The sequence below is a fragment of the Nipponia nippon genome, unplaced genomic scaffold (assembly GCF_047370975.1).
Source record: "Nipponia nippon isolate SJK-2023a ecotype South Korea unplaced genomic scaffold, ASM4737097v1 scaffold_8, whole genome shotgun sequence".
Classification (NCBI taxonomy): Eukaryota; Metazoa; Chordata; class Aves; order Pelecaniformes; family Threskiornithidae; genus Nipponia; species Nipponia nippon.
Genome location: NW_028262402.1, coordinates 30,887,196 through 30,912,734, shown reverse-complemented (window position 1 = coordinate 30,912,734; position 25,539 = coordinate 30,887,196). Strand labels below are relative to the sequence as shown.

General features: G+C 42.1%; 1 protein-coding gene across 2 annotated transcripts; it reads left to right on the top strand.

Moving 5' to 3' along the window:
* Positions 1-1,019: 1,019 nt before the first annotated feature.
* On the top strand, positions 1,020-25,243 carry HABP4 (hyaluronan binding protein 4). Of its 2 annotated transcripts, XM_087741301.1 has the most exons (8): positions 1,020-1,543; positions 11,363-11,510; positions 12,411-12,572; positions 12,765-12,836; positions 13,454-13,537; positions 21,458-21,626; positions 23,414-23,596; positions 24,700-25,243. In XM_087741301.1, the coding sequence occupies exons 1-8, from the start codon at positions 1,234-1,236 to the stop codon at positions 24,754-24,756; spliced, it is 1,185 nt and encodes a 394-aa protein (XP_087597427.1). In that variant the 5' UTR covers positions 1,020-1,233; the 3' UTR covers positions 24,757-25,243. The 2 variants fall into 2 exon arrangements, with proteins under 2 accessions (XP_087597427.1, XP_087597426.1); XM_087741300.1 differs by lacking the exon at positions 12,765-12,836.
* The last annotated feature ends 296 nt before the right edge of the window (positions 25,244-25,539 follow it).

The window sequence follows — 25,539 nt, the reverse complement described above, 5'->3', positions numbered from 1 at the left end:
GAACCCTGTTGAGTCTCCAGGACGGTTCGCACTGTTGGCCGTATTTATAAACCTCAGAGGTAGTAAAAGGACTTGCAGCTCGCTCCAGGCATCGCTGGCTGTGACCGCCACGGCTCCTACAGTTGCAGGGGTGCCTGCACGCACAGCCTCGCGTCACAGAGGCTTAGTAACGGCCAGGGAGCTCCTCTCGCTGGTTCCGCTCAACAGGGCAGCTCTCCGAGGTCAACGCTAACACCCGCACGTCTCACTGTCATGCTGCGTTTGGAACACTAAGCTGCTGGAAGTGTTACTGCACGTGCTCGCGGAGGTCGGCCGGCGTAACGAACACCACCGCGGTTTTAAGCAGAAAGGGGCAATCGAGAAGCGTTGTGGGAATACCGGGCCAGGTTGTGCAAGCGCGCTGGCCACGTAACGCGGAGCTGCCCTTGGAGCTCCCAGTCCACCGCGTGCTCCGTCTTTCGTTAAAGTTACTCGTTAGGGGACGTGGACCGTATCACAAGACCTGCGGTGACACAGTTACGTGACGACATCAGATTGTAAGCTCGTACTAAACAGCCTACCCAGACGTGCATACAAACAGACCGGACGTTTGCCAGCCGCCTGCGATCGCTGTGTCCAAAGAACCGACGGGCGAGTGCCGTGTTGGTGCCCGGGCGGTGGCCCTGGCGGTGGCCACGGCCGCGAGCGGGCGGCGGGCAGCCCGGGCGGGGCGCGAATCATACATGTCATGAATAATTAATGACGCCGAACGCCCCGTGAGCAGCACACCGCATTGGTCGGTGGGCCATTATTGACTGTGCCGGCGCCGCACGCTGACTGGCCGGAGCCGCACGTCAGGGGCGGGGCGGAGCCTAAAGTCGGGATTGGTTGCTCGCGCTTGCCATTATTTCGCATTGGTCGCCGGCGGGACCGGCGGCGTTGATAGGTGGCGGCTGCGGGGCCGCCCGGAGCTCCGAAGCTCGATTGGCTGCGGCGGCTCGGCGAGGGGCGGGGCAAGGGCAATGGCAGTGGTGCGGCGGTCCGGGTAGCGGCGAGCGGAGCCGGAGCCGGAGCCGGAGCCGGAGCCGGAGCCGGAGCCGGAGCCGGAGCCGGAGCCGGCTTGGCGGCCGTTCTCCTGTCGCTCTCCCCCGCCGGGCGCGTTGGTTCAGCCCTGCGCAGCGGCAGCCCCGGGGACCGCCGCCGCAGCGCCCGGAGCGCGGGGCGGGGCGGGGCGGGGGGAAGTCGTCCGCGGCGATGATGAAGGGGACGGTGGGCAGCCCGGTGGCTGCCGTCATGCAGGAGAGCTTCGGTTGCGCCGTCGCCAACCGCTTCTACCAGCTCCTGGACGACGAGTCGGACCCCTTCGACATCCTGCGCGAGGCCGAGCGCCGCCAGCAGCAGCGCAAGAAGCGCGACGAGGCGGCGGCGGCGGCGGCCGCTGCCGGCAGGAGAGCCGGTCCCGGCGCCGGCCCCGGCGGCAGGGCGGGCGGCGGCAAGAGGGAGTCCCAGAAGGAGCGCAAGCAGCCCGGGAGTCCCCCCGCGCCCGGGGGGCCGCCGCAGGCCGGTACGCCGGCGGCGCCGCCGCAGCGGGGCGAGGCGGGGGGCGACGGCGACGGCGGCGCCGGGGCGGGCCCGCGGGGCGAGCGGGCCGGCAGCCGGTTTTCCTGAGGAGCGAGGTCCCGGCGGCGCGGTGCGGGTGCGGGCAGCCCGGGCCCTGCAGCGCGGCGGGGCTGGCCGCTGGCTCCGCGCTTGCCCGGCCTCTTGGCAGCCGCGGTGCGGCGCGCAGCCGCTTGCCGGCAGCAGGGTGACAGCGGGGCTGAGAAGAGCCAGCTGATGGTGTTCCTGTCGTTGGGAGCGCGTGCCTGGCGGCCGCCGTGCGGCAACAAGCGGCGACCGGAGCGTTGCTCCGGGTGGCCGTTACCTGGGCAGGCTCCCGGCGCGGTCCTGCGGCGCTCCGCCAGCCTGCGCGGGAGGCTCCGGAGGCGGGAATGAGAACTTCAGAGGCAGTCCTAAGAGACCAGTGCAGGAGCATTACCTCTTTTACCACGGCATCTGTTAGTTTTCGTGCTGGTTTAGCATCCCCGCTGATGGCGTTTCATCGCTTGTCACCCTGGCCGTTTTCCTTTGGTGTTTGACGCTCCAGGCCCGCGTTCTTGGTACCTGTGAGTCTTCCGGCGCTTCAGCTTCTTCAGGGTTATAATGTGTCTGAGGATCTGTGCTTAGCTTGCCTTAAGCTTGCATTGGCGCCCAGACCTTTGAATAAAAACTTAGTTCCTGGGTGAGCTCTGTAGCACAGCGTTCGGGAACGGCCTAGGTTGGTTGTCAGCTGCTAGGTTTTGATGCTAAGTGTCGCTCAGGGGAACAGGACGTCTGGCATAGTCCTCTTTGCAGATGAAGGCTTTGCTGGACTGTCGCTCCTTGCATTTGGAGGCGCTTTGTGAGTGTGATTGTTACAACTCACCTGGCATTGAGCTTCAGGTTGCTGGATTCAGTATCTAAAGTATCTGAGAGCTGGCTGGTGGTTTCTAAATATTGAGAATCTCTGTACAGAAGACTTTGGTTTTACCCTCTCGAGTTGTTGTAAATTCCCATTCTCCTGCAGCAGGCAATGAAGCTTAACATTAGCTATTCTTAAGATAATTAATTTCTTCCCGTAGTAAAAGCTCCTGTTAAATTCACAGTAACTGAACTGATGTTTTAATGCCCTAGAAAAAGGTGTGGCCTTTGAATCGGGGTTATTGCTTCATCAAGTGGTTGCCAGTGCTATCAGTTCTGTTGCTTAGACTTACAGTCTTACACTGCTCCAACAGCGACTATTTGACCTTGTGGAGCAGAGAATCTTTCAATGCCAAATATGCACTAGTTAATGAGCATCTTTGTAGAGAATGATCTTAACAGGTTGTCACTGTCCCTTTCGACAGTTGTATGAAACTTGTCTTCTGAGGTTCCCCTGCAGTTGTTACCTGACTTTGTCAGAGATCTCTGCCTATAAGACCAGTACTCGCACTAGTAACAGTCTTGTTTTATTTAAAGGAAACTTTGCTGTGGTTACCAACAGAAGGCGAAGGAGCCTGTTTGGTGAACAGCAGAGTCTCAAGTTTTGATGACAAGGTTCTTGAACAAGAACTGGTGGTTATCAGTAACCTACCAGGAGCGTGGAATTATGTGAAGAGCACCCTTTACCTCCTACTTGTCTATAGGTATCGTAAGCATACAGGTTCTAAGTGTAATTCTGTGTGACCCTGTGGAGTGTCTTTGGCTATCTTCTGCTACCTTGGTATTGAGAAACCCAGATTCTCATATAGAGGCATCAGGCATGTGCACCTTGTTTTAATCTCCTGCTTATTTAAAATGGAGAAAAGACTGCTGGTTTATGGTAGCCTTTGTGAAAGTAAATTAACATCTATCTTAAGAAGAGTTACTTGCTCTGAAAAATGCTGCACTTTCTTCTTTAAGGAAAGTGGTTATCCTGGATTTTGTGTGTGCTGTATGTTTATGTCTTGGGTTTGTGGTAAAGTAAGGACTGTAAATGTATAGTGCTCAGGATGCTAAACCAGGGCAGAGAGTTGAGACTTGGTCCTGTCTGCATACTTCTCCTTTGGATGTGCTGTCTTAGCAAGCCTGCTCTGAAGGATAGCGATCACCCTCTGACTTAGGGCAAAGACAGTGATGGTGTGGCTGGCAAATATAAAGCAGGTGGTGGGTTGAGGGAAAAATCTAGGGTTTTTTGAAGGGGGGGGTAGCTTTTTATTTGGGCCATACAAAGTTAATTTGTTATACAGGATTCAACCAGGAAACTTCTGGATACAGTAAAAGATTCAGGGGACTATCAGCTTAATGGTTGAGAATGAGTAACCACTTGGGAAGGTCCTCGTACCAACTCAATTTGGCATAAAGCTTCTAATGATGGATGTGTTGATAAAAGAGTGCACTTCTGTTTGGGGAATAAATAATATTGATTAAAATTACTAAATTGTGAAACTGATGGCTAAACTCCTATCTAAAAAAAAAAAAACAAACCAAACCCAAACCCTTGAAAGATTTTCTTTCCAGTCTTTCTTAGTGATTCCCACCCCCACCCCCGATTTTGGGCATAACTCCCTCTAATTTCATTTCACTGTTTAGGAATTAAACACTGTGAAGAAGCATCTAGACCCATCTGAATAGCTGAATCAGATTCCGGTATTATGGTTGAAAGGACAAAATTCAGTCTGTATTGTATTAGTGTTCATAGAATCATTACAGAACAGCCCAGGTTAGAAGGGACCTTGAAGGACTGTCTGGTCCAACCTTTCCTAGGAAAGGCAGCCTAGAAGAGATCATCTAGCACCCTGTCCAATTGCATCCTGAAAATCTCCAGTGATGGGGACTCCACCATGTCCCTGGAGAGGTTGTTCCAGTGAATGATTGTTATCAATTTATTTCTGATACTGACATGAAACCTCTCCTTGTACAACTTGTACCTGTTGCCCTTTGTTTTCTCCATGCGGCTGCTTGTGAAGAGAGAGCCTCCATCCTCTTTGTAGCTGCCCTTCAGGTACTGGAATACTGTGGTGTGGCCCCCCCGGGTCTTCTCCAGGGAGAAGAGACCTAACTCCTTCAGCCTTTCCTCATAGGGCAGGCTCTCCAGCGCTTTGATCATCTTCATGGCCCTCCTTTGGCCCTGTCCAGACTGTTTTATCTAATTACTGGGGTGTTTTGCTTGTTCGGGTTACAAAAAGTGTTGTTAGAAGTTTCATGATTTTTGGTTTATTATTGTATTTTTTTTCTTGAGCATATTAAATCTGAGCAAAATAGTCTTTACCTTTAGAAAGAGTTGAAGCAAGCCTAGTCTTTGATCTTGTAATGTATAAAGAGTTTCACAGTAGTCTGAGAGACTTCTTTTGGTGTTATATTTTGATGTTAGAGTGGAAGGTTTACTCACAAAGTTCTGCAAGTCGACATTTTTTTGCTTAGTTCTTCACTGCTTTTTCCAGAGGAGTTTTTACTTAATTTCTGGAGATGTTTTCCATTTGAAACAAACCTTCTAAGAGGACTTGGCTAGATAATCCAGTACTTTGACCTTTAGAATCCAAACTATTATGAATTGACACAACTGAAAGAAGAATATTTTTAATCTTTCTTTAAGGAGAAAATGGCTGCTATTTCATAGCCTACCAAAACATATACTTTTGACCTTAATAATGTATTTTTTCTCTTTTACTAACTGTGTTGTTTTGTGATTTTTAGACTGTATGTTGAAGATTTGGGTAAAAGCTGTTTGTAGGTGTTACAGCTCTTACAATTGCACCACTTAATGTTAACTCAGTTCATTCTTAGCACAGTGGCCAAACTGCATTTGCCAGCTTGTTATTCAAAAGGCCCAGTTGCAGAGCTTGCATTCTTTACTGGTCCAGGCAAATTAAATCTGTTGATCATGCAGTAATAGCCTCTGTTCTGTTGAAATCTCTAAGCCTTTGTTGCTAATACCTCTAAAAGGTTTTCTTCTTTCATGTACATTTGATGACTTGTGTAACATTTAGATGTAGTTCCTGAATACTACGTGTTTGAGTTTTTAGCTACAGTATTAAGTCAGGGAATGTTTCTGGGGAATTTTATCTTATACTGACTGCAATTTTCTTATTTTTGAATAATTTAATCCAATATCATTCTTTCATCTACATAGTCACAAGGATTGTCCAGAGGAAAGCTGCGGTAGGCAGTTCTCTAATTGAGTACTGGCATACATGAAAACAAAATACCACAGAATAGAGTCTTACTCCTTGTGTCTTTCTTTGGTGTGTTGCAAGCAATAGCTGAAGCCTTTTTTTTTTTTTTTAATTTTGGGATACTGTGGTATTATTCTGCAAATCGTGTAATTAGCCATGTTTTAGTTCACAAAAGTAATTGCTTGAAGTTTGGAATTAAAATCACATGGACACACACATGCAAGAGGAAGTAAGATTGTTTGTGCAGTCTTAAATCTGCTATACTCTGAAATATAGCAAAATAAGTCCCTGGGAGTCTTAACTGTCTTACTATTTCCAGTTATGCAGCTTTTTCGTAAAGGAAGATCAGTTGTCCATGTATAGGTATTATTGTGTTACTGAGATGGTAATGAAGTACTGTCTTTGCATGCAGCCATAATTAATGACAGAGATCCTTGAATTATAGCACAATTTCTCCACTTGCCCTCATTCCAGACCAACTGGAGTAGTATTGCTGTTTGGTTTTTGTACTTACTTCATCTCCTCTGAACTCCCATTAAATTGTTTCTTGAGGCTCATATTTTTTTCATTTAAAAATGAGCTGTTAAGCTGAAAGCAGAGGAAAGAAGGGTCTCTTGGAATAAGTGGAAAGAGAGGCAGTTGAAACTTGTCTGAAATGAAAAATTTTAAGCATGTGGGTGGGCAGTGTGTGCTAGAAGAGCTGTGAGAGCTTATTTAGCCCAGTAGAAGAAGAGTTGCAGGGCAATGACACAAATTACATACTGTAAATGAGCTATAAAATGTCAGAGGAAATTCACTGTCAGTAAGTGTAAAGTAATATGTATGGGAGAACATAGATCAAGGTGGGGGGCAGTGTTGCAACCTATACTGCAACGTGAAAGATTTTTCTAATTCAAACCACTGTAGTTTAGGAAAGAGAGCTTGGCAATATTGGGACTAAGAGTAGAACAGCAGATCTATTTGCAGTTGCCATCTAGGAGAGAAGCAGTGTTGGGAATTACTGAGGTAGCAGTAGCAAGGAAAACAGAAAAGGAATTGTTATGCCTTTGAAGGAATCTCACCTTCCCATGTCTTGAAGTGTGTCTACTCTTTTGGTCCCTTTAAAGATGTTAAAACTAGAAAAAGCATGCTAGAGTGACATTCATGATGAAACTTAAAGAATGATTTATGTATTAGAAATCTAAATTAAGTTTTTTGTTTTGAGAGGAGGTGTCTGAGGATACAAAAAGAGTGTATATAGAACTGCAGGTGAGACTTGGAGAAGGCGAAGAATATTTATTTATTATTTTACAGAAATAAAGGGATGTAATTTCAGACCGATTTTGTGAAATAAGGAGAAAGAATGCTTTTTCTACAGAAACTATAATTGACCTGTGGCACTTCTTGCTGTATGATGACGTTGATGTATCAAAGCATGTATCTATTCAGACAGCAGTCTGGGTAAAGGCATGGCAACCCATCTGTGGATGTGTCCTCCATAAATCAATGCTTATAGTCTTTGATTCAGAAAACCTCTAAGGGTAGATTGCAGGTGGAAAGTATTTTGTCGTTGCTTTTCTCTTTCTTCAAATACGTGCTATAAGATACACAAGTCTTTCATCTGGCTACTACGGTTGCTCTAATGTTCATCTTAACTGAATCAAAACCACTCTCAGTTTGCATTTGCCCTGTTCCCGTGTGTGCTACTTGGGCAAAATAGAAATAACTCTTTCTTCGGCACTTCTTCATCCCACGCTGCATTTGTGGAAATGGAGTATTGATGGAATCGTCTCACTGGGTTTGTGTTGCCTGTTTTGGTGGGATGAGTTGGTCTCAGGTTTGTGAGAATTCTTGAAACACTAAGATGCAGTGTTGTCAGCTGGATTTTAGGTCAGAATAGAAGGTTTTGGTGCTCTCTGCAGCAGTAACCTCCCTCAGCCCGTGAACTGCATGCCAGCTGCCACCCTCACCTGCCATGCTCCTTAGATAAGGGAATGGGGGAAACAGCAAGATTTCTGCTCTAGCTTGTAGTCAGTGATAGCAGTTGCAAGCTGGGCTCCTTGTGGTGTTTGTCTAAAATCAAGGTGTGCTGCACAAAAACCTTTTTTCCCCTTAAAACTACCAAAAAAAAAAAAAAAAAAAAAGACGACAGCATGCTGTCTCAGTGGGGGCCAGTGAAGAGCCCGCTATACCTAGGAAACTAACTCCTCCCAAGCAAAAGTCCCACTTGTTTGAGAACAGATGATATGGATAGAGAAACTTGGTGAGAGCTAGACAACAACACTGCAAAGGCAGCTGGTTTTTGCTGCATTGTTTTAAATCCCTCTGTTAAAACATAGATACCCAGTGTCTGGGAAACCAGGCAATGCAGGTCTTAAAAATACAATTTCTGTTTTCCCAGTTGTGAGTTCTGTGATACATGCTTATTGAAAACACTTTTCTAGAAAGTCTTCCTATCTAAATGCTGCAGTATAAACAAAACTAATACTAACAGTAAAGTATTATTGTGGGGAAGGTGAAAGCTACTTAAGTACGTTAGCTCTGTATGATTTAGGGTTTTAACAATGGCTTGTAAAACTGGGCTTTTTTCTTTAGCAATGTCTAGCTCTAGTACCTGGTAATTTTAGTATTTACAGATGTCTTTCTCTCTAATAATAGCTCAGCTGCTCCTTCTGAAAAAAAAGCTGGGTCTGTTGAAACAGTTTAAGCATCACATTTCTTTTCCGATTCCTCAGTTTAGAAAGTAAAGTGACAGGCAACTCAGCCGACAGCCTGGGCTGCGGCAGTAACCTCCCGGGGAAGCAGGGGTGAGGTGGGGAACGGTGGGCAACGTCTTCAGCTGAAGACAGATCACAGATGTAGCTGTAAGACATAGGAAAGCACCTTAAAGAGAGGCTAAACTTGGTAACTGGAAAATAGGTATCTTCAGTTTTCGGCGCAATGTTTGTAAATGTCAAATAGATGATCCACAAAGCTCCAGAGCTTTTTTTGTGGTTTTGAAGAAAACCTGCATACCAATTTATATATGCAAACAAGCAGACAAAATTGGGGTGTACTTGGAGTGAAAGCTATTATGGCAGCGCTACACGAGATTGCTCATGTTTTGGGTTTGTTCCCTGCCCCCCCACCCCCCCAAGGGTAGGTGGCCTTTCAGCTGCATAAATAAAAATGAGTCTGCATTGGGACAGACTTATGGCAGAGGATTAAGACTGGATAGCTTATGCTGTCACTGCTGCCAAGCTCCGGTTTAGTTTGCCCTTATATGCAGAGCTGAAAGTTGTGCTGGTATTTGAACTGATTCACAAGCAGGTCACAAGCTTCTGCCCTGAGGGTGACTTGGTTTATTAGAGAGGTGTAGTTGCTGCATACCGTATTAATCCACTGCTGCATGTCTGTCAAACCTGTTAAAAATGTTTTTATGCGGGTAATAAGTGCCACAAATAATGTTTCTATTATTTAAAATCCATCTGCAGTTATTATAGCCACCTGTTAGAATCAGAGTGAAATAGCCTTGCACTGAAATCAGACTAGAGCTAGCTGCTTTGTCTAGCATGGTCAGTGCTAGTGACAGGCAATACACTGGCATATCTGGCAGGAAGACTTGTTCTGAAGTACTTTTAAGGGGTACTGGGTAACAGAACCAGAGACCATCTTTTTAAAATGACTTTTGCATCTTCATTTTTTTGGCATTGCTGTACTAGTTCTAAGCAGCTCTTTGACTCTGAAGGTGAAATTGATGCTAATACTAAGTACATGGGGAAGGTGGTCTCTGCTGCATTCTTGCCAAGTTACTCTGTTTAGAATAGCTGATGTTTCTGATAGCCAGTGAAAGGCTCAAAAATAAATAAAAATACACTCTTGTATTGCAGTTATGCATTCAGAGCCAAACAAAATAAGTAAAAACGAGGTCAGAAATGAGTAGTCACTTTTTCCACAGCAAGATTCCAATTTGGAATTAACACTTGTATAGTTGGTGGTGTAGTTGAGATGTGCATAGAGTGGACATGTTTACCAACAGCATGTATGGTTCTGTATTCTTCATAATTTTATTTTTTTATTAAAGCATCCTGGTTTGAAAAGCTTACCCAGAAACTGATTTAAAAAGTTGTCCTTTATCCAGAGATTATGTCGTAATTTTTGGGACACAAATATGCTTGCTGCTCTAAGGATCAAGCAACTCCAAATCCCGAGAAGAAAGAATTATTAGAATATGTTATGTCAAGTGGATTATAGTTTAAAGAAAACCAAAAGTAGGTTGCTTCTGCAGCACAAATAACACTATCTTTTGTGTACAGATACAGCTGTCCTTACTGCATAACAAAAAGCTTTATTTACCACTCTTCTACCTTATTCACCGAGTGGATAGTTCTTTGAAGTTTTCTTTTTAAAGACGGTATTACAGACTTTGTGCTTGCCACCTAAGCTTTGATCACAGGTCTTCTTGTACGGGCATTTCTATGGCACTATGAATTAATTTGTATCTTAATATTGTTACATAGAATAGGCGTTTTCCTCTTTATCTGCTAGGAACAGAGGCACAGTAGCCAGGACTGTCACTTGTCCACTAACCTGAGTTCAGTAACTTGCTCAGTGTTGCACAGGTGCTTCTTGTGGAAAGAATATCTCGGTTTGGTTGGTCTGAGAGCAGTATTTCTGTAGTTCCTTGCTTGCTTGACTTAAACCAACACCTTTTTCAGCTAATAGTGTAAGTATATGGGCCTAGCAGACAAGAGGCTTGCTTGCTTCTGGAGAACTTTGTCCTAAATAGAGCACTGAATTTGGGAAAATGGGGAAGGAAGCACATGATGAACTTTAGTCTTACGCTAGGTACATACGAGTTGAGTAGATAGCCTCACTTTATTCTCTCTTATAATACACAATTTCTTGGCGTTCACCCTTCCCAATCTGCTGCTCCTTAACCCTGACAATGGCTGAACAAAGCCCCAGAAAGCTTAAGTATGTTTTATCTTGAAATATGTTGACATTCTAGAATCAATTAGTGGTGTTGGAGCCTTTGTACTTACTGCTTGATTTTCTGCTGCTTAAACTCCGTGACTTGTAGTATTGGTGAATGGTCGTCTCCTCCACAGAGCAGTAATAGAACGATGTGACCCTCTTCTGGTTGTTGGACACCATAACCGTGGGTGAAAGTAGACGTGCAGGCTCAGACTTCTAAATTCAGCTCATCTGGCAGGAGGTGTGTTGTCTCGTGATCAACAGCTAACGCCTGTCTGTAATGGTCCTCCTCCTTCCCCAACTTCATTGCTCCTGCAGCCATCTTGCAATTCATACCTTCCATTGAAGCTTCTCTGTCTTGTCCTGTAGTACACTAACAAGATCTTTGAGAGAGCATGAGAGAAACCGTTTTTGTTCCCCCTTTCTGTGACTTAATGTGAGCAAAGTGAGATTTTTCTTTAGCCTGTCTTTTGTGGAAATGTCTGAGCTGTGTTGGTATCCGTAGTATTTTTGCCTGAGGCAGGCTCATCAGTACAGAAGAGAAAGTAAGTAGATGTCTCTAAAACAGACAGTGTCTGGCAACATTTACTGTAAGTGCTTTTAATATTTTCATGGATTTGGGATTGGAGAGGGTAAAGCAGAAGACTGTAAGGGGTAATCAACTCATTTCAGTCAGTAGTTTGGTAACTGCAATTCAGTTATTATTAAACTATTAGTAATCTGTGTGTGTGTGTGTGTAGGCCAGAAGCGAGCACCTAAGCGGGGAGAACAGCAAGGATTCAATAACAGAGGAGCAGAGGTGAAACAAGACAAAACTGAATGGAGACCATCCTTCAGGGAATACCGTTCCTATGAAACAGAAAGACAAGTGGAATTCACAGTGGAAAGGTATGTAACATACATGGAGAAGTAAGGTGCCGCATGGAGGATCTGCACAGGGGTGGAAAGTGGAAGACTTAACCTTCTTAAAACAGACCTAGCAGCCAGATGTAACTTGAAGGCATAGTTGCGTTATTAGTGTGTAGATTTGTTGCAAGATGACTTAGTTCATGCCTGTCAGAGCTGCAACTTCAGCTTCCTTGCAGATCGATTTGCAGTGGTTTTGTTAAATGTTAGAAATATAAGGCGAAACTGGAAAGCGTAAAGATGTGAAAATGTAACCCTTGTCTGCAACATAAATGTTCATTTCTGAGCTCGCGTACAAAGCTTCACAGAACATGTGGTGCAGGCTCCAAGTTTAATGAATTTTACTGTTCAAACTGAAAATAAACCTTTGTCATACTATTTACTGCTTGGACAGTGAATGCATATCAATTTTGCTTTCTTCATAAGTACTAGAAAATTCCATCTAAACCTTTAACGCTTGAGAGTGTGGCTGTTCTTACTTTACATCACGGTAGTTCGTATTTATCAAGTTCCCTGAAATTTTTAGCAGTTGCATATAAATCTGGGTTTAGACAGTAGAGCTATTGCCTGATCAAGTTGCTGAAGATCTGACAGTTTTATAGTGTTTTATTTAACTTCTCTAATGTTTTTAGTGTTATCAAACAGCTGAACTTTCTATTCCTGTTATCTGTAATAATTCCCCCTGAGTTCAGTTTATGTCCATTTTTAATGACAAAACTAATAAAACTGTACTGTGTGCTGCGTAAAAATGCACTCTAAAAATTGTATGGTAGCTCTCATATACTGATGTCTCTCGGCTGCATGAATACAACTGTATGAATTTTTTTCTCCTTGTTAAATGTTCTGTAGGAACAAAAATCTGACTAGAAATCTTCTTTTTAGACCAATTGAAAGATTAGACCGCGAAAGGCCCATAAGAGGTCGTGGCGGAGGAAGAGGTGGAATCCGAGGTAGAGGAAGAGGTGGTGGAATAAATAGAAGTTTTGATGGCTTTGACCAAAGAGGAAAACGGGAATTTGAAAGACAAAGTGGGAATGATAAAATGTAAGTGTTCTGTGTGGTGCTTCTTACTTGGTGTACAAGTAAACAATAGTCAGCACTGCAGTAGTGTCTCTTAAGTATTCTCGTCCCTTCTTCTATATCCAAGTTGGCTGGCAAAAAGTCAATACTGGTTTTAGTCTGAGGTCCTAATGAAAAAAAGCTCTCAAACTCACAGAAACCTGTTTCTTTCTCTAGAGGAATGAAGGCAGGTGACAAAAAGGGTGGAGGTGGAGCTCACAACTGGGGAATATTTAAAGATGATACAAGGTACAACATATGCTTGTGCCCACCATAGATCATGATTTTCTGTGGCCCACCTTAGACAATAATTTTCTGTTCATCAGTTTCATGTCCATTATGAGCTTGATAAGCCTTGCTTTCTATTAATTGTTGTGATGAACGTGGTTTTACAGTTTTCTGAAGTCATCTCCTTCATGTTGGTGAGATTAAATTGTAGCAAAGGCATGGTGATGCTTCTTCAAATTAAGACTGCCAAAATCTTTTGACTGGGGCCAAGTTGTCTTTTAACTGAAATAAGTTATGGCTTTTCTCAGTAGTCAAGTAAGTGGGACTCTGGTGTTTAATGGCATTGCTACAAAATGCTGATTAAAAGATTGAAATTCTGTTAGCGGGCTTAAAGTCCAGTCTCTTTTTCTCAAGTTTTATGTATCATTTATGTATCAATACTTCTTATTTTGTTAGTCACTCAACTAGTCACTTAGTAGATCCACTTTCTGCTTATGATCCTAGAGTTCTTCTCCTCTATTTTTTCCCTTCCCAAGGAATTCTGGAAAAAAGTGGTGTGTTGATCTGCAAGGTTGTTTTCCAATGTGACCCATGAAGACTTTGTGGTTGTTTTTTTTTTTGTTTGTTTACTGTTTTAGTGGGATGGAACAGACTGCTCCTGTGGAAGAGACTGCAGAAACAGCTGAGCAGCCAGGGGCATCTGAAGGAGAGCCTCTGAACAAGTATAGTCTGACTAAAATATTTTCTTTCTAAATGCAAAGAAAACAATTGACTGTTACTGATACACTTGTATTGAGAGGCACACTTGAAATGTGAACTGTGAAGTTTTGTTAGTGCACATTTAAAAATAGAAAAGCTCTGTGAGTCAAGAAAATGCATCCCTAATTCTGACTAAAACTTGGTTTATACAGCTACAGATTGCATTTAATTGTCCAGTGATGCTTACATTCCTAAGATTTGGTGGTAATTTAAGGAGGAGCTACATATTGTCTGTTACCTTTTTAACTTGGCTAATTTGTAAAAACTACACTGCTTTTTGGAGTTCTGTGTGAGAAAAAGGTATTGAAGGTACCTATGCAATCATACAAACACAATTAAAATACACTAAGATAAAATTCTCTAAGTCAGTATTCATCAATCACTAACACCATGTGGTTCTCATCTATTCATGAAGGGCCTCTGTAGAACTTGAAAAACTTGATGGAGCCTGAGAAGTGGGGAAATTGAGAGAGAAATCTGCCCCTCGTCTTCTGGCTTTCATTCTTATCGGTGTCCAGTGAGAATTTACTTCACAGCAAATAAACACTGGCTTAACAAAAAGTAACTGGACAATCTTGTCCAAGTAAGAGACTTTAAAGACTAATCAAATAGCATATGGCGAATATCTCCTAATGAGTGAAAGAGGGTCAGTGCAATATGTCAGCCTTCTCTTCTGCGATGAAGAGAAATTAGCTTGCTATGAAGCCTTTTTTACTTAATTATGCAGCTCCAGTTATTAGTGGCCTTGGTTCATTTCTTAATTATAAAGCTGAGTAGACTACAAAACCTATTTTATATGTTCAGGTTGTATAACCCTGTAAGAAGCTGAGTTGCTATGGCTTTGATTCTTTTAATTGTAAACCAGCTTTTAATATATAGCTAGAGGTATATATGCATGGGGAAATCTGCCTCTGAAATTGAATGACTATGATTGGATTTCCAGAAAACTGTTTCTAGGCTAACTTAAATCAGATGGGTAGTGTAGATAAACTGTCAAAAATGCACTGTATTAGCTAAATATGAGAACAGTTATTCAGCTTTTTTTGTCAGCTGCTGGTACCCTTACTTGTTTCAAACTTATACGTGTTTCTACTCCAATTCAAGCTCTTTGTAGATGTGCCCTGACATCAGTTCCTTGTAGAGCGTAAGGCATGAGAAGTATATGTAGTGGCAAAGGCACCTGACAGAATCTGCCAGTTGTCTTTAATTCTTTTCCCTTTCTCAGAGATCACTAGGTATTCGGTCAGACTGTGAGCCTTTCTGGAGATTTCACTCCTCTTCATGTTTTCAAAAAAAGCTTCGTTTAGGAATAGTCCACTGAAATCTGTAAGATTCAAAAATGCAAGTAACCCAGAAGTACAAAATTCTGCATTGTGTACTCTTTGCAGTAAATATTGTCCTGAAGACTCTCAAATCTGTATACAAAATACGAATTACATACACCTCATTGCACTTATCACTGGGAGTAGTGTGAGCTTGGTGACTCTATATATTTTAAAATAGAAGAGGAGACTTTGTGCGAGTAATGCCTAGGTAATTAGTGATGGTTATATGGCATACACCTTAACAAAGTGGAATTATTTTTGTTGTTCATCTAATATTTAAAAGCAGACGCTGGTGGGGTATGGTTTTCAGGCTTCAGCATGTATTTTAAGGTCTTGTATGCTTAGGTTGCCCCTGCTCTCCAGAGTTGCTGTCTTCTGGCAGGTAACATACGCCAGAAAAAGATTCTAGCTAGGCTACTTTCTGCTTTTGCTACAGCCTCAATATTGAGGGTGTAGGTCTGTGTGTTCACTTAAGCTAGTGCTAGGATTGTTCTCATTTTGACTCTTAAATGCAGTGGCTCCAAGGAATCCATTTCTTTTCTACTGCTTTATTGCAGTTGTGTGCTTGTATTGAGGAAGAGCTGGACAACTTGGGTTTGTTTCTTCTCTCATTCTTTTTCCAGTTGTAACTACCCATTTAAAAGAAACCAAAAAAAAGTATTCCTGGAAACTGGGAATAATCTGTCTGCATGGGGATACTGTATAACTTTCTGGTGTGGTACTGGCTAGTTTCAGTGCAACTCTGGAAAAACTTTTGTAGGCTTCTGTAACTTATGGGGTCTTGCTTTCAGGAGTGTGTCTGCATTGCTGTTCTTGAGCTTTGATTTGCAAAGTACTGCAGGACAAGTGTTTCTTTAATACTTCTACAATATAAATCAAGTTACTTCTTTCCATATCTTCAAATTCCCTTGAGTGTATCAACAATATCTATCTCTGTTTATAGCATCCCAAACTGCATGCTAGTAATTGTGGGTTTTTTTGCTGCAAGTAATAAGTATAAAATATATAAGTAGTACAGCAGTATAAGCTTTCCTCACAGCTCCTTTCTGATGAACTTGTCTTCACAGTCTGAACAATGTAACACGCTTGTGTTGACTGGTAATTCAAATGAATAGATTTTTCTTTTTATTGAGTACAACACATAGTCTAATCAATTCCTATCAAAGCTATTTGCAGAGTTAGTATTTATTCTGTGGGGTTTTCTTCCATTTCTTCACACAGGGCTTTCTTCCTTTTTTGTGGAGCTATATATTATTCTGGTCATTTAATAGAAAGCTTTCAAAATTTGTCTTCAAGTTTGCTGAGCTATTTACCTCTTTTTTTTTTAAATAGTGACATAAAGCTATCAATAGACCAGGACAGATCTTCATAAGTATTTGGTTCAGTGTTTTTCTTCTGTAGTTAACTTGTACAGTTCTCGCTTGGTCTTACCGTGTTTAACTTTGAATTTTGCTATAACTGGTGGTAATGCTCCTGTAAGTGATGTTTAATAGGAAAGATTAATGTCATTGATTTCTTTATAAAAGCTGAATAAAAATTTGCTTTTTGCAGCTGAATAATACAAAAACTGCTCTGAAGAAGACCCACTATCGTTATTTTTAATGATATGAAGATAATCAGCCAAACAACTCAGTTGAATGCCATTCTTTTCCATTTGCATTTCTTCTGCATATTAACACATTCACATAGGCCAGTTCCTGCAAGAACGGTCTGCACAGTAAACAAGGCATAGCTAGGGGGTTATGGTCATCCATTGAAAATGCTGAAGCAGTAGGAACCATTACTGAAGGCTCCCATTTGGTGTTTTGGTATGTACTTGCATTGTGAATTCAGTTTGTTCACATCCAGAGGCTGTGCTTAGGTGTCTGGCAGTATTTTGCAAGCATGACTGTTGGTATGCCAAGGAGGTTATTAACTTTTTTAATGAAAATGCACACCAAGCAGGTACTAAAAATGCATAAGGTTAGAAGGTAGAAAGTAATGCACAGAGTGCACTTCCATGCACGCTTCGTGCCCAGAATAACCTGCTACAATCAAGTCTGTCCAAAATGTGATATGCAGGTTCCTGTTGCTGTGCTTCACTAATGGGTGGTGTTTCCCCTTGGGAGTCTCAGCATCCTAAAACAAATTTGTGCTGCAGTTGAAACAATCCTTTGGAGTAAAAATCAAACCATACTTTACAGTTGGAAAAACAAACATTTGCAGTGTAAATCCACCAGCATTTCCTTGAGAACAGGCAAGTGGTTGTTTTTGATAGATGTGTACTTCTCAAAGCAATACCTGTGATTGCTTTTTTGTGAGGTCAAATTGCTGTATAGTAAAATGTCCTCATGTTCTCTTAGGATTGTAGAAATTCAGATCTGAAAGCAGTATTGCTATGCAAGGCACGACCAAATGTACCTGTGCCACTTCTCATACCTGTCTAGTTGATTTTAATGTCCTCTACTGATAAAGATATCAATGTGCCCTGATGGTCTTTCCAGTACTTTGAAAACAGAAGCTTGTGTGTTTGTTTTTTTTTCTTCTGAATGTCTTGCCTTAATGTCATGGATATGCAAAATTTTCTTCCTTTTTTAGTGTTAGTATGTTTCCTCCTTAGCATCTTCTTAAAGGCTTCCCATGTAGATCACATGTTTTAGACCTCCTATCTGTCTTGCAATTCTGTTCTGGACTTTCTACCTGTTCCCACATAGAAGACATTACTCAGTTGAGACCTTGTTACTCCCTACCAGCAGGAACAGCTGTTCCAAACAAAACTGTTGACGTGTCGTCTTATAATAGTATGTAGTTGCAGAAGGGACAAATGCTGTTAATTTAAAGTTCAACTTGACCGGGTTACTTGCAATACTCTTGTATGGTTTGGGGTCTCTCCTTCAGAGCTTGTGCCTTGCTAGTGGTTCTTTCTGTGTTTGGGCAGCTGATCCTTTTGCCTGGGAGTATTTCTGCTTGTCCTTGGGACTTCCTGGTGGTTGTTTTGGTTGGTCGTTTTCAAACCACTTACTTGGTCTCTTTAGCATCTCATGCCACTGGTCATTCCTTCAGTGTTCTTGAAGACTTGCGCTGTTGCCCTTTTCTTTTGCAAGCTTTGTGCCATAGAAAATGCAGTAAATGTATTACGTATTATGCTGCAGATAACTCTACGGAGCTGGCCTTAAAGGTCCACTCAAATGCGTGTTTTTCTTTTGCAAATTGGAAGTTTGATAGCTATTTCTCAAGTACTTGTTGCAACCAGTTCTGTATCTTTCTACAGCACCCCCCAAGGACTGAAACAATATTTCCCTAAAGTGGTGAAGGCTTAATAGGAGAGAAGAACAAAAGATTTCCTAAAATTCAGATATGCAATTTACTGATTCTGTTCTGAGGTAGTGGCTTAGGAAGAAATGAAACCAATTTAATAGAGCCCGTTTTCATTAGTTTACTTTCTCTTTTTTTTTTTTTCTTCCTCTGGGTGCTTGCAACTAGTCTTGTTTTTCCAACACCTATTCCCAAAACTGAAGCTTCAGATAATTGATCAAAAATTATCTGGCTTCTTACTCTTGAGGACAACAAATTGAAATGTTTGGGGTGCAGTTGGTTCTTAATGCTCTTACACACGGAACAGTATCTGTTGGTGTTTTTCCAGAAGGAGCTGCATCTTTCACCAGTATCCTTTTTATTTAACTCAGTAAACGGGTTGATTTTTTTCTTAACAATCCTTCTAATATAGTTTCAGATCTTCCTAATCAGTACATAACTGCTTACCAGTCTTTTAACCTTTAAGTTCTGGTTGATATAGATGGAATTTGGCCTTTCACACTGTCTCCCACAGCATTCTCCTGGAGAAACTGACTGCTCATGGCTTGGATAAGTGCAGTCTGTGCTGGGTTAAAAACTGGCTGGACGGCCGAGCCCAGAGAGTGGTGGTGAATGGAGTCAAATCCAGTTGGCGGCCAGTCACGAGTGGTGTTCCCCAGGGCTCAGTGTTGGGGCCAGTCCTGTTCAATATCTTCATTGATGATCTGGATGAGGGGATCGAGTGCACCCCCAGTAAGTTTGCAGACGACACCAACCTGGGTGGAAGTGTCGATCTGCTGGAGGGTAGGAAGGCCCTACAGAGGGACCTGGACAGGCTGGATCATTGGGCTGGGGCCATCTGTATGCAATTCAACAAGGCTCAGTGCCGGGTCCTGCACCTGGGTCGCAACAACCCCATGCAACGCTACAGGCTAGGGGAGGAGTGGCTGGAGAGCTGTCTGGCAGAAAAGGACCTGGGGGTGGTGGTTGACAGCCGCCTGAACATGAGCCAGCAGTGTGCCCAGGTGGCCAAGAGGGCCAATGGCATCCTGGCTTGTATCAGGAATAGCATGGCCAGCAGGACCAGGGAGGTGATAGTGCCCCTGTACTTGGCACTGGTGAGGCCGCACCTTGAATACTGTGTTCAGTTTTGGGCCCCTCACTACAAGAAGGACATTGAGGTGCTGGAGCGTGTCCAGAGAAGGGCAAGGAAGTTGGTGAAGGGTCTAGAGCACAAGTCTTATGAGGAGCGGCTGAGGGAGCTGGGGTTGTTGAGCCTGGAGAAGAGGAGGCTGAGGGGAGACCTTATTGCTCTCTACAACTCCCTGAAAGGAGGTTGTAGTGAGGTGGGGGTCAGTGTCTTCTTCCAAGTAACAAGTGATAGGATGAGAGGAAACAGCCTCAAGCTGCGCCAAGGGAAGTTTAGGTTGGATATTAGGCAAAGCTTCCTCACTGAAAGGGTAGTCAGGCATTGCGGGCTGCCCAGGGAGGTGGTTGAGTCTCCATCCCTGGAGGTATTTAAAAGATGGGTAGATGTGGTGCTTGAGGACATGGTTTAGTGGTGGACTTGGCAGTGCTAGGTTAATGGTTGGACTCAATGATCTTAAGGGTCTTTCCCAGCCTTAATGATTCTATATTTCTATGAATTTTCAAAATAACAGGGCAGAAAGGCATGTCAGAGGGTAGGCATATAGTACAGGACTTCCGTATTTTTTATTTACTTTTTCCATGAAGTGCATTTGAAACTGTGTTCATCCTAGAACCAAAATTAAGGGTTGTCTTACCGTTCAGTTCTGCTTCTACCTGTCATATGCTGGGTGCTTCAGGAAAATATTGTATAATTTTGACTGGCAAGAAATGGAATAGTTCTGTGCAAGATCAAGCATGAAGAGGACCAGGGCTGTTCCTATATAAGGTAGTTCTAAATGTACAGAACACTCCCCAAAAAAGGTTGTGTTCTGATGGGGTGCTTGTACAACTTCAAAACCAAAATGCAAAGTTCACCAGCTGTCATTTGACATGATAAAATAAATTTCCAACTTGCATCTAATGAATTGTATATTTACATTGGAAAAATCATCACCATTTTGTAGAAGACTTGGAGCTGCGATTGAGTAAGGAAAAACAAATCCATAGTTCTCCCACCAGAAAGGGCCTAATGAAAGATTTTTCTGGAAAAATCAATGTTAGGGAAATACTTAACCAACTTCGATTGCTATTGCAATGTGTAACAGTTTTGTGTGGGAGAAGGGAGAAATGGTTTCTCAAGGGCCTGGGAGTAATCAGTGCAGGTTTTTCTGTAATTCATGGTATTTGGCTTGTTTCTTCAGCAAACAATTCTGGTGATGAAGTGAGTTGTGCTCTGTGCATGTGATGCTGCTTAGTAAGCAATAGGTTTCTGCAAATGTCATTAAAAGGTATACGTGTAGTGTACACTGATAGCTGCTGGTCCTGGGCAAGTCAGTCTTGGTCAGCATCAGAGAAGTGGCAGGAGAGTAGTCAAGCAGTGATGAGAAGAATCTTTAGTTTTTGTGGTATGTATCTTGTCTTCTGAATACAGACATAAAGCCTTGGACTTCTGTCTTTAGAGTTCTAAAATATGCAAGGCAGACTCCGATGTACTCCATATGTTAAAATTAAAGTCCAAATTAAAACTGGACTAGGATTAATCTGGTTTTGCCAGGTGATAAATACTGTATGCTTGTGTGCTACTACATCTGACAAAAGAAATGAAAGAAGCATCTTGTGAAATTAACAAAGGAAATGTTAATAATTACCTAGAAGATCCCATGGTGTGATCATCATGTCTTTTTGAGGACTGAAAGCTGCACTGAAACATGAATCCATCTCACATTGTCATCCTGCAGTACGAGTCAATAAAACCATGCAATTGGGGTGTTTTACTATGGCTGTATTTGCTAGGAGTAGATTCACTATTAAACAATAGAGTTGAGAATATTCCAGATCAAAAGACAGACTGGCTTTGTCTTTTTGCTTGAACTTACGATGAGACTGGATAAATATCAGAACTTACTGCAGGAGGCTGGAGACAGCATTTGTTCATTTGAGTAATTTCAAACAGGCCATAAGTATGTTTTCCAACTTATATTAACGTAAAACTCGCACATCAAGTTACTCTGGGGTGTAAGGGAAATCGAGGATAGTAATTTGGTGAGAAACATTCCAAATGTTTTGTTGAGTATCCTTACTTTAGAGATTAGTGTTCATGTTCATCCTGGCATGTTGCAAGCTAATGGTTTTTACTTTACAACTGTAAACCTTTAGAGTTGCTGAAGGAGAGCCAATGGAAGAAGTAGTTCAAGAAATGACGTTAGATGAGTGGAAAAATCTTCAGGAACAGAATCGACCAAAGCCTGAATTCAACATCCGGAAGCCAGAATCCACTGTTCCTTCCAAAGCAGTGGTGATTCACAAGTCAAAATATAGCGATGATGTAAGCATTGCCTCAGGAATTCTGTAAACTCTGCTTTATGCCTAGGGTTAGGAAACTGTCTCTATTCTTTTTCTACTAGTTTTAGTATAATCTGAACAGACTAGAAATCAGTATCTAAGCTTTGTTACTGTAATCACATATGTGCCCCAAAACTTCCTTTAAACTTAGTCTGTTCATTTTCTTCTCTCAGATCATCACCCGTGTTTTGTATGGAAATACATAATATATCAAGTTGTTCTACTTTATGGCTCAGTCTTAGCAATATAAAACCTGTGTCCTTGCTGCTGCCACCTATGTAGATCTCTGGTAATGCTGCTAGAGAAGCTTGGTTTACTAAACACTTCTTATCCTAACTTTGAATCCTGTTTAGCTTACTTGCCAGTATACACTTGCATATACATATATTAAACTCGGGTTTTGGCATCTGTTAGTCTGGATGCTAAGTGTCCTATTTCTCATCTGTGCTGGATCCCAGCTTTCATTGTGCACTTGGAATATATGATTATTTTTTTTTCTTTCCAGTTTTAGGGTCCTGCTTCTTAGAAGTAACTCTGGAGAGCTTGTTCTATAGTAATGTTCTTCCCCCGCCACCCCACCCCCCCCCCCCGCCCCCCGGCCTCTTCTCCCTAACTTTTATTCCACCATATTACTGGGATTGACATTTCAGGGAGAACTTCTGGTTTATTGAAATGACTGGGGAGAGAGGGGAGGCTTCGTTCACAGATTCTTGCTTGCTTAGATTTTTTTGGGGGGTTGGTCACAGAAGTATGTGCATATACTTGTAGTCTAGCATGATGGAATTTTGATCCTTAAGGTCTGCATGCACGTATGAATACACATATTAGCCTTTCTCTAGTTATAACATGAACATCAAAACTTGCAGCTTTTAAGCCTTATTCACTTTAGGTCATTGAGTGCTTCCAGGGACAGACGCTAATACTGAAGTTGCCTGCGTCCTTTTTAACATGGCTTTTGGTGGTTACAGTTGCCATTATCACCTCTTCCTTCTCTGAGGGAGATGGTGGTAGGGGTGGGGAGAATACCTTTCACAAGCTCTGAAGAGAGCATGCAAATGTGTGAAGAGTGCATGCAAGTTTCTGTTCTTTTTGCCTGAAAAGTTTCCTGGCTGGCAGTATCAAGGGACCTTGTCAAAATGAACATAGAATAGGAGGTACAGGAACTGTGTAACATAGACAAGTCAAATCCCGGTATTAGACATTGAATAAAATAACTGATTCATCACTGTATGGGAGGATTTTACATGTATGTTCTTATTACTACAGTGCACATTAAAATTATGATGGGAAATAGTCTTACATCCACTAGCTACGAGGAATACAGAGTTAAAACAACAGTAATTTCATAGCTGCAGACAAATAGACGACCAGATCGATTAGTAGCCAAATACTGTGCTTTACTATGGCCTTTTAAGCATTACTTGAAGATAATTGTTGGAGTAAGTAGCTTAAGCCTGATTTTCTAGTCCCTTAGAAAACCTTGTAGATGATACTTCTGAAAAACCTCTTCAGTGTTATGGAGCTGGTACAGAAGATTTTGTTGTCAGGACTCTCTGAGCCAACAAAGAACTATCCCAGGCATTTGGGAAGCTACAATTGCCTCGCCTCTGTTAATACGCTGTGCCAGTTAAGGCCCGTCTTCTATTCCGGATGTCTTCTTGATTCATCTGCTGCTTAGTCTGTAATACAAGTGTGCGTGTGTATATGTTATCAGGGAGGGGAGAACATTGTACATGGGAGCTATAGGCTTTAACCAGATCTTCTTTTTAGTTGCAAAAAGAAGACTTTGAAGATGATTCTCATGTCTTTCGAAGACCAGTGAATGACATAACATCTCAACTCGATATTAATTTTGGGAGTCTTCCTCGCCCTGGCCGTGGATCAAGAGGAGCACGAGGTGGTCGTGGTCGTGGCAGACGAGTTGAGGAGACTGGATCTCGACAAGAAGTAGTGGTAATGTTTTTTTATGGGTTTTGTTGTTGTTTGCATGGAGATTTTTTTTTTTCTTATTGGGGTGTGTGTGTGTCCCGCCCTCTTTTGGGTGGAATTATTGATTTCTGCAGTGACACACCTGTTTCTGATTCCTGCCTCATAGTATGTTGGCCTGGTTATTTTGAGTTCCTGACCCATATCATGTTACTTAAGTTTAAATACCAGTTCAGGCGCACAACTCTTAACACATAAATTTCAAAAGATCTGATTACTAGTTGCTGTAATGGTAACTAGAGGAAAGGATGCAATGAAGATTTGTTTCTGCAATGACTTTTGATATAAATTGGGAAGTAATTAAAATGACTAAAGCCTTGTATCCCTTACAAGAAATTTCAGTACAGTCCAGTAATGGTACTTTGATTACTGAGAGTGAGATCAGTAAATCTGGGATCCTGCAGAGGAAGACGGAACCCTATAGCATCCTACAGAATGACACAAGTGTTCAATATAACCATTAAAAAAAACTTCCACTGACCTTTTTCTCTTCAAACAAAAAAGCATTTGTGCACTGAAAAATGACATCTTTATTCTTCATACTATTCTTCATACTATCTGAAGGACTTTGTTTACTTCTGTCTAATATGAGTAAAATACTTCAAGGTTGGGAACTTACAGAATGATATGGAAGTGATTTGATGCATTTCTTTAATCTGAATGAAAAAGGTTCTTTATAATAGCAGGGCATAAAGTTTAAAACTACAATCCAATATGTGCAGTAGCCTTAGAATGTAAAAAGATAATAATGCTGCTTCTAAAAACAGACAGTATTTTGGGTGAGATTGCTTTACTTTTTTTTTTTTTTCTTCGCTTCAGTGCTGCAGAACTTGTGATCTTCTGGTCCTCCCCGGGCAGTAGATCAGTGTTATAAATATGTTCACACTGAAGAAATTATAGTAGTCATAACTTCTGAGATAAATGCTTAACATTTCTGTGATAGTGATGGATACAAAGCGTTTTACTTGAATAGAAAAATGTACCCTTTTCAGAGTAAAATATATATACATAGCTGTCAGATGCTTTTGAAATGCATTCATTTTTATAAAGCTTCCTTTCTTACTTTATAGGTGCAGCTTGTTGCTCCAAATCCTGATGATCCTGAGGATTTTCCAGCTTTAGCTTGAAGACCCGTCATGAATGGTGGTATCTCAAAGTAGCTTTGGTGTAGCTATGAAGAGACCAGTTTTATGCTGGTGTCGATAAAGAAAGTCTGTTTCTCCTGGAAAAGGTGGTTGGGTGTTTCGTGTGGAATGATTGCAGCCCTCTGCTAATGGAGTTGGGTTCTGGAGATACCGGTGGACTGGGATCCTGTCACAGGTTCCAGTGTCTGCCTCCATTTGTGAAAACTGTGTGAAGGCTTGCAGTACTTCACTATAAGGCTTCAAATGAAGTTCAAAGAGTACAGTGTTTAAAAATGTGTATATAGAGATTATATCAAGTTCTCCATGACACCATGGTGAAATGTAAACTGTACAACATGATCTGCAGTTGGGATTCTATTTCACTGTACATCTGAAAGCTGCTTCCCCTGTTTCTTTGAATGAAGTGTATATTTCACACAGTCACAAGTTGCAGTTCTTCAGAGTTTGGCAAATAAAGGAAAGTGCTCATTGGTTTGAGTTTGAGGTATTACTTTCACAAGTCAGAATAGCAGATTGAAGCTTTTGCTATTTGGATGTAGTCTGAAAAAAACCAACCAAACCCAAACCTAAACAGCAGACCTTACCCAAAACAGTGGTCATCTCTCTAAACAGAAGTGATCTTTAAAATTAGGCAGCACAGATGCTTTCAATTGATAGCTAACCATAAGTCTTGCTTCAGTAACAAGATATAACCTGCAACTACTTCGAAGATGTTGAAGGTGAAGTAAAGTAAGAATTTTGAGCTAAAGACAGAACTAAACTGTT

What these genes read in the sequence shown, in the direction of transcription:
- HABP4 (XM_087741301.1), top strand. Translation starts at nt 1,234, where the DNA reads ATGATGAAGGGGACGGTGGGCAGCCCGGTGGCTGCCGTCATGCAGGAG. An exon ending in CGGGGGGCCGCCGCAGGCCG is followed by an intron (nt 1,544 to 11,362) that starts GTACGCCGGCGG and finishes GTGTGTGTGTAG; the next exon opens with GCCAGAAGCGAGCACCTAAG. An exon ending in AGTCAAAATATAGCGATGAT is followed by an intron (nt 21,627 to 23,413) that starts GTAAGCATTGCC and finishes TCTTCTTTTTAG; the next exon opens with TTGCAAAAAGAAGACTTTGA.